The sequence below is a fragment of the Coturnix japonica genome, chromosome W (assembly GCF_054131305.1).
Source record: "Coturnix japonica strain WE chromosome W, WE-NBRP24, whole genome shotgun sequence".
Classification (NCBI taxonomy): domain Eukaryota; kingdom Metazoa; phylum Chordata; class Aves; order Galliformes; family Phasianidae; genus Coturnix; species Coturnix japonica.
Genome location: NC_140701.1, coordinates 3735853 through 3744446, shown reverse-complemented (window position 1 = coordinate 3744446; position 8594 = coordinate 3735853). Strand labels below are relative to the sequence as shown.

The 8594-nt window shown below is 52.7% G+C and overlaps 1 protein-coding gene across 1 annotated transcript; it reads right to left on the bottom strand.

Annotated features, from left to right (window-relative positions):
- Positions 1-1268: 1268 nt before the first annotated feature.
- On the bottom strand, positions 1269-8050 carry LOC146754269 (uncharacterized). The gene is made up of 17 exons (XM_085527676.1): positions 7932-8050; positions 7667-7746; positions 7336-7461; positions 6986-7065; positions 6606-6717; positions 6206-6295; positions 5861-5965; positions 5525-5677; positions 5216-5367; positions 4801-4948; positions 4498-4635; positions 4202-4378; positions 3790-3945; positions 3537-3638; positions 3317-3419; positions 3019-3078; positions 1269-2752 (listed from the first exon to the last, which is right to left on the bottom strand). The coding sequence occupies exons 1-17, from the start codon at positions 8032-8034 to the stop codon at positions 2604-2606; spliced, it is 2034 nt and encodes a 677-aa protein (XP_085383802.1). The 5' UTR covers positions 8035-8050; the 3' UTR covers positions 1269-2603.
- Between the last annotated feature and the right edge of the window lie 544 nt (positions 8051-8594).

Sequence of the window (8594 nt, the reverse complement as noted above, 5' to 3'; positions counted from 1 at the left end):
AGCCAGGGATGAAGGCCAGGGTACAGACCCAATCTTTGTGTGCTCTTGGGATTTGCTGTAGGTACATGGCAGAGCAGAGATCACAATCAGCCTCATGCACTCAGCTGCAGGGCTGCAGATCATCCACTGCTGCCCCAGAGTCAATCCAAATCACCAAGCTGGACGCAAGACTTGGGGCCTGAATCCTCTTCTCAGAGAGTAACATAGCAACTGATGCTCCAAGCCTATGTCCCAAGGGGAAGTGGCAGTTCTGGGTGCCCTTCAGTACACACCCATAGGCACACAGAGCCACTTGGCACACACACTGCCAGATCCCCAGGCTGCCTTTCCAGGATAGCAGGACCTAGACCAGGTCCCTCAGCCTTCCTCCTTCCACACTTCCACATACCCTCGATCACAATTCCACATACCCTCTATTACACTTCCACATACCCTCAGTTACACTTTCTTATACCATCAGAACAGTTTGTCCCATTCAAACACCTTTAATACCATATAACGTTCCCTTAGCAATCCGTATTGTTCAGTTATAAACAAAAAGTTACTTTCTCTTTAACCCTTTTTCCTTTGTACATGATTCCACTATTTATACCCTCAATTAATGATTCATACTGCATGTGATGTTATGATGTGGAATATGGACAGCAACAGCACAAAACCATGACACAGTGTTACCGACCCAACAGGCTCCGACCTTAGAGCCGCTCAGGGCTTTGCTAGCAGATCTCAGCAAGGAGGCTCCCACCTCCGTCTTCGGCACTCCATGGGAAGATTGTCGGGGTCACTGAGCTGCAGCAATACAACAGGGCTGGCAAAAATGTTCTTGGTTGGTGTGAGAGAACCTGAGCTGGGGCTCATCCAAGGAGATTCAGCGATCACAGCTTCTAGTCCTGCACTTCACACATAGCTCCAGGCAACAGCAAATTAACTGTCCCTAAACACTGCAAAAAGAGGATGGATCCAATTGGATGGCCCCTGAGATAGACAAAACTCAACACCCAACACAAAACACAGTCCTCTCACCTGCTGGTCAGCAAACAACAGAGCACAACACACACCAGCATCCAGGACTCGTGCAAAAAAAGAAGAAAAAGAAATTGCTAGATGGTGTTTCTCAGAAACACAGAAGCACAAGCCAACTGGAAGATAGCTGCAATTATTCTTGAAAACAATGTCCTTTGTTATCTTGATGTGGCCAGTGTTGAGCGAAGCAAACAAAGTCAACCCGATTTTCTTACATTCAGATTAATCTGCAAGGCACAAAGTAATAAAGGTATGATTTTTATTAATAAACTGAGTGTTAGCAGCTGTCAGAAGAATGAATGTGTCACACACAGAGGTAAACTCCCACAGCAAAACTAGATGTAACATTTCCTATCTGTGTTTCATCCTCACAGGAAAAGCCTTTCTTCGCAAGATCTCCTGGAAGAGAGATGGTAAGAGACATGAAAACTGAAGGATCCGAGCACAGCTCTCCAGTAGCTCCCTCTGTACGTAGATGGTCGCAGAGACAAAAGGTCAAGTCCACTTTTGGAGGGAGCTTGGTGATGTTTACCACTAACGTTACACCACCTTCAGGTAAGTCTGCTCGCTTTCACATCCTTACAAAAGTGCATGAAATGGATCAGCATCCGCTTCTTTGGTTGACTGTTGCTTTTACTCTGAGGTCAAGTGATACAGGCTTTGCTGGTGATCTTCTCTACTCTATTGCTGTGGGTTTTTAAAATTACTATTTTTCCACTTCAAAACATGCAACTTTGGCACTGTTTTCCCATTTCCAACAATGCAGTGAAATCCCGGTCTCATTTGGATGACAATAAGATGAACCACACTGCATTCTGAAGAGTACAAAACATGCTTGCTCTCTCCTTGGTTCTTGTGCACGGGGACACTAACACCAATTCAGTTCAAAGGAGAAATTTCCTCCAGTGACTCTTGTCCCCATGTCTTCCTTCATCTTCCATTATTTTGTTGTTGTGTTGCTGTTATTAGTAGTATTAGAAACAGTATTGTTGTTAATGAAGAGTCTAATGTCATCAAAGAAAGTTTGCAGAATCCTTTCTAATCCGGTTTTGAATTGCAAACTCAAAAGCAAAGATCTTGAATTCTGGATTCCTGGCTCTCCAAGACATAGGCAAAGAAAATGTGTTTCTTTGTCTTTTTCCACATGACACTTATGTCCAGGCACACAGCACTATAAACAAGCAGGAGCTTTGCTGCCCAGCATTCCGGCTTTGCAAAAGCTAGAATAAACCACAACTTTTCTGCTTGCTTGTTTAAGTTCCAAGAACTCATATGAGGAGTTACAATTTAGTCAGTGTAATTATGATCAGTTCTGCATCTGTGTGCATACGTGCTGCTCTCTAGTGGTCATATTCTCCAGATCTTCCTTCCAAAGGCTTTCAATTGTGCTTTTCAATTTAATTAATCGCTAACTACAGACCCAGTTCTAACCAGCTTGGTTCCTGTTCTTTCTTCCAAGATGTCTGTGCTCCAAGGCTCCCGCTGTTGTTCAGGGGGTCTGTCTTGCGTGACAGGAACACATGTCCCAGCAACGTTGCTGTACAGGTGTCCTAGCAACGTTAATGAACAAGAATTATCCCTCAGAAGGCTATGCAGGACCAGCGGAAAAGTGCTGGGAGCCTTCTCCGTGCTGGTGCCGCCTTCTGCCTTTGGTGTCTCAGCTTCTGGATGGTCTCAGATGCCATAGAACAGACTGTCAGATGGGGGTCATCTTCCAAAGGCTGAAGGGCTGCAACAGAAGGAAACAGAGCAGAGATGGGACCCCCAGTCTACAGAGAGCCACCAGCTTCCACTCTGGGCCTTGCCAGCCCCACTCCTTGCTTTTCCTGGCCAGGAGGAGCACGGGAGACTGACGGGTCAGTGGAAGACACTGCTCAGGACTGCCATGAATGCTCCTCTGCCCCTGCAGCATTTCCTTGCAGCAGGGCAAAGCACAGCTGCATGCTGCCCAGCTCTGCCCCCAGCCCCAACACACACAGCACTGCCCTCACTCACCACTGCAGAGTTCATTCAGCATCTCCTCACTCTGCTCCCTGGCGTGCTTCCCAATCAGCCCTAGGGAAAGAGCTCTGTCAGACACCCACTCCCCAACATGCTGCCAGAAGCTCAGACCCCAACCCCGCCAGCCCAGCTGCTTCCCCTTCCATGCTGCAGGCAGGGACGGCACCTGAGGGGGGACCTGAGCAAGGCACCCACTGTGGCTACCGGCATGGGCAGGCTGTACCTGGGGGCTTCAGGGCTGTGCCTTCCTGCCAGGGCAGGGCCCAAAGAGGGACGCAGGGGTTGGGCTCACCAATGAATCTGACAGCCTCGCATCGCAAGGAGGCCTGAGAATCCTCCAGGTATGGCAGGCTCTGCTGCAGGTACCCTTCCACTCCCTTTCTGTCCTGCTGCAGCTGAAGAAGAGAACAAGAGCATGGGGCTTGCAGAGCAGCCACAGCTGCTGCTGCAACCCCTCCTCCAGCATCCCCTTTCCCCCAGCAAAAAGGTGGGGGCTGTGAGATTGTCCTCACCAAACACTTCATGATCCCCACTGTGTTCTTCTGCTGGGTCTGCTGCTTGAGCTCCTTCCACTTCAGGAACTTTGCACAGGACACAAGGGCTTCCCCAGATGCCTGCAGAACAACAGATGCAGGGACATGGCACCACACACACAGACACACATCCCAGTGTCTGAATGCTTGCTGAACTTGCTCTCAATTGCACATCACAGCTGAACTGTCAGCACACCACTGCCTGCACACTGCTCAGCTCTGAAATTCGTACCTGTGCTACGCTCAGGGTCTCGTCACTCATGTGAAAGAGCAGAGGGAGCAGGGCCCTGCGCACGATCTTCTTCATGCTTCCCTTCTGAGACCACAGCACAGCATCCATCACATCCATGAAGAGGCGGATGGAACCTTCTCGCACTTCAGATGATGCCTGAGGGAGAACAGGAGGACCTCAGACCTCAGCAGCACACTCTCACTGCCCATGGTGAGCATGAGTGTAGGCTGAGCCCCAGCACAGGGGCCTGACATCACCAAGAACAACCAAGCTGCACTAGCAGGGACACGGCCAGCAGTGCTACAGAGCCCACAGGACATGTCATTCCTGAGAGCCCAGAGAAGGAAAGAAAGGAGAAGACGCTCCTGTCAAGCACCCACCCGCAGAGCTCAGCCTCCCACAACAGACTTACGTGATTAAAAAGAGGCAGGATCTTCTCAGCCAGCTCCAGAGCAAACGGACTGGCATGCCTCTTCCCCAGATGGTGCATTGCATTCCTGAAGATATTCAGCACCTTCACAGTAATGGCTGTGTTGGCAAACAGCAGGTTCTCCATGACGCCTGGAAGCAGGGCCCGGATTTCAATTGCCTGTACAAAACACACAATTTCCTTTCCATCAGGAGGACAGATGCCAAGGCACAGTGTTGCATATTGCCCCAGCGCCAGGTTGTCAACATGAGGCCTTCGTTTGACAAGGTCCTGCTCACCGTCTCAGGTCTATCAGACAGCAGCACGAGACGTCTGAGCACCAGCCAGAGCACTGGCAGGCTTTCCACATTCAGAAGCTTCTGGAGCAGTGCTGGCTTACACAGCTCCTTCACCAGCTCTTCAGTGGGAGGCATCGCCTGAAACCAACACAGCAGTGAGAGGCAGGCAGAGGCAGCAGGACATCCTGCACCCTGCAGCTCCTGGCTGCTCTGGCAGCTCAAGGCAGGGCACTAGGGAGACACAGCCCAGCCTGAGCTACCAGTGCTCTGTAGGAGAGCACGGTGCATTGTCCAGTAACTCACAGTCAAGCGAAGGAGGCCCAACTCCTCTGTGCTGATGCTCAATATCTCACACAGCTGTTGGTCCTGTAGAACACTGCTGAGCTCATCCCAGATCCGCTTGGATGCTTCCAGCAGGGTCAGCACACTCTTCAGTATGTCCAGGGTAGTGCTATAAACAGAGAGCAATGCTGCGTCAGCAGGGCTGCCTTAGCCACAGCACCATGGCTCAGGCAGGAGCCTGATGGGGGGCTCTGGGCTGCCATGGTTGGTATTGGCTGCTGCAGCCCTGAGCTGCCCACCAGCACTGGAAAGCACAGTGGGATGGAGGGCCTGCTCCTTGGGATGTCCTGCAGCTTTCCTTGGCTCTGGCAGCCAGACCATTTCTGAGCCCTGCTCTTCACATGGAACAAATGTGTGGGGCTGTCTGGGCTGATACCTGTCATTCTGTGGGAGGTCGGTCAACACACTCCTCAGCACATCCCTGGGAAACTGGACGGTCAGCATATCCAGCACTGAGAGCAGGATCTGCTGAACTGATGTGCTCTGGATCTTCAGGTTGGCGTGGATGAATCCCAGAATCTCTGGCACCTGTTGTGAGAACACAGGGAGACTGCTGCTGCCACTGGACTGCAGCCATTTGCCTCCCAGGCTGTGTTATTACTGCCCTTCCCACAGCTCATTGCTGCCTTCAAATGGCTTCAGTTCCCAAGAGCTGTGGCGGGCAGGGTTGCCTCACTCTGCTTACATCCATCAGCCAGGTGCCAGGGTTTCTCCGAAGCACATCCAGCATAGTCTCAGCCCACTTCTTCTCATCAAAACCATAGTCCCCAATGATCTTCTCCAGGGTTACAAGGGCAATGTCTGTCCTCTGAGAAGGGGCAAGGTTTTTTCCAAGGGGCTGCAGTAAGAAGGAAAAAAGGAGGGAAGGCATGTTAAACAGAATGAGAGAATAGCATCTGGAGCAGGATGAGCACAGGCAAAAGGAAGGATAAAGACCCTCCCTTCATGTCAAAAGCATTCTGAGGGTTCACACCTGAGCCGCAGCTTTTCTCACAGGTACACAATTTTCATGTCTCCTTACCTGCTGCCAGAAACTGCTGGTCATGAAGCCACTAAGCTTCCAGATGCGCCCCAAAGCCCTCTCACACACAGCCTGTGTCTTGGAGATGCTGAAAGGCAGCAGCACCTGTGAGGAGAGGAGCTGCTGGTTAGCCTGGGAGCTGCTGATGCCCACTGCAGGTCTGCTGAGCTCCTAGCTGGAATCACAGCATCCATCCAGGCTTCCCCTGAGCTTAAGCCAAGCCCATCATGGGGCTACTGCCGCCAGGGTCCCTTGCTGGCTCCAACTACTGCCAGTGCCGTTTCCATGGAGTGGGATAAACTACTAGAAGGGAGCTGTGGGGGCAGAACTTCACAATAGACAGACCTCCAAGATTCCCTGCAGCCGACTCTTGACACTGGCAATGGGACAGACATCTAGCACAATCTGCAGCATGTCGTCCATAGCTTCCAGGGTCTGTAAAGAGAACAGTGGGTTGTGGAAGTCTTTCAGGGTTCCCTTTCATACCCAGTAGACTGCTGTGAACCCCTCTGGCTGCCAAGGAAGGATACCCACAGATCTGTGCACAGGGGCACCCTGCAAGGCTGCTGCACTCAGAGCAGGCTACAACACAGGGTGTTTGCCAAGCCCAAGGCAAGAGTGAGAGGGGTGAGGGCAAGCAAGGCTGCTACCTTGTCCCACAAACATCTTGATAGATCTCTGGACACAAGTAATGCAAGCGGCAGCCCAGAGGCATGGGGTCAACAGTAGATTGCCCAGTACATACCTGGTTGTAGAGGGAAATGTTCAAGGCCCTGGCTGGAGGAAGATAGAAGACGATGCTGCAGCACACCTTGAAGAGATGGAGTATTTCTTCCTCTGTAACTGCATTAACTGTGCTGCAATTAGAGAGACACTGATGCTAGGAGCGGTGCCTGGGTGCTGAGGCAGGGCTGGAACAGGTCCTCCCCTGGGCAAGGCTCCCTGAGAGGGATGGGGAGCCCTGCCAGGAGGTGCCTCCTCCCCTACGGGGCTGCTCTGGGTCAGAGGACAGTCCTGATGTCACCAGCTTTGGGGCGAGGGCCAAGACTTAGTGGGGAGCTGCATCAGGGCCACCAGGATGGTGCCTGGGGGATGTGCTGGCAAAAGCAGGGGCTGGGCAGGTACCTCAAGGCAGCAATGGTGTTCATGCAGCAGTATCTCAGGCCGGTGCTCAGCTGCTCCATGGGCTCCTCACGCAACAGAACCTGCAAAGCACAATCAGGATGGCACCTGGCAGCTGCCAGCACCCAGCAACAGCAAACCTGCCACCGGCCGCTAGGGCCTGAGTCGCCCCAGTGGCCCTTGACAAACACTGGCACACTGGTGCTGCTGTCCACCTCCACTGCTGAGCTCTCAGCAGCACCTGGAGTCCCATCTGGGGCACTTGGGTGTCTGTGCATCATTTCCCTGCCTCCCTCTCCCCCTGTCCTGTCCTTCTCACAGGGTGCAGCTACCTGGGTGCCATGTCCCCTCACCTCAATCTTCTTGCACTGATTTTTCAGCAAGCAGAAGATATCATGGCTCAGTGTGAGGCTCGTCTGTCCAGCCATGCTGCACAGTATACAAATGGAATTGAGGAACTGCAGCTTCTGCACCAGATCCTGGCAAGCACACAGAGACCGAGGAGTGTGAGTGGGGACAGCCATGGCCAGGGGGACCAGGCGTTGCGGGGTGTGGAGCAGCACAGGACAGCTGCAGGACAGCAGCAGCTCTGCCTGGCCATCAGCCCTCCTGCAGCCTGAAGGCAGAGCCAGAGGGACCGTCTGGAGATGCAGGTATAGCCACGATGGAGATGGCTGCTCTTACCATTTCCATGCTGATGGTGTTGGCTTGGATGAAGTCCACTGCCTCCTGTTCCACATCAGACAGAGGCAGCAATTCAGCATCTGAGCAAGGAGAGAGAGCAGTGCTATAGAGGGGCCAAAGGCAGGCGGGAGCAGAAGGAGCTCTGCCCTCTCCGGCCCTGGGCTCGCTCCCCTGGCACAGTCTGCCCGTGACAAGGGTTCCTGGTGTGGAGCAGGGGGCACTCGCTGCCCCAGCCCTGCCCACCCCGCTTTAGAACCTCACTCACCAGCATGCAGAGGCATCACCTCCGTAACTTGGTAGGGCTCCGCTGGAGATCTTCTGTCCTGGGGAGCCCCACTCTCCTCCCCGGCCATGCACGCGACGCCCATCACAGCAGCTGTGACGTGCTGGAACAGAACGGAAACACATTTCTGTTTTCTGTATTCACACAGCACAGTATGGGTACAATTCGTCAGAACTACCCTCGCATACCCTGCGGCAAAACCATGTGCGGGGACAAAACATGGCACGTACCTGGCAGTGAGATCACCTCAAGCTATCTGCAGCAGTTCCTTGTCGCTTTGCTCAGATGGAATGAGAGCAAAAGCTGCACCGAGGCAGTGGGCGGAGGGTGAGGAGAGGAGAGAGAAAGAGCAGGTCAGTGAGCAGGGCTAAGACATCCATGGAATAACACACACAGCACAACCGTCCCATCCACTTGCTGCAAGACATGCTGAGTCTCAGGCTACGTGATGCCTGTCTGCCCAGCAACTTTACAATGCTTCCACTACTGAGCAAAGACAATGGAAGAAGCACGGGACAGGTGCCAACTTTACCGATACCCCCTTTGGAACGTGTGTACCAGGGGAAAATTACGTCTGATGGTCAAGAGTAAGCAATACGGTGCTGTGAGCTCAAACAGCCAGCAGTTCTCAACACCTCACTGCCC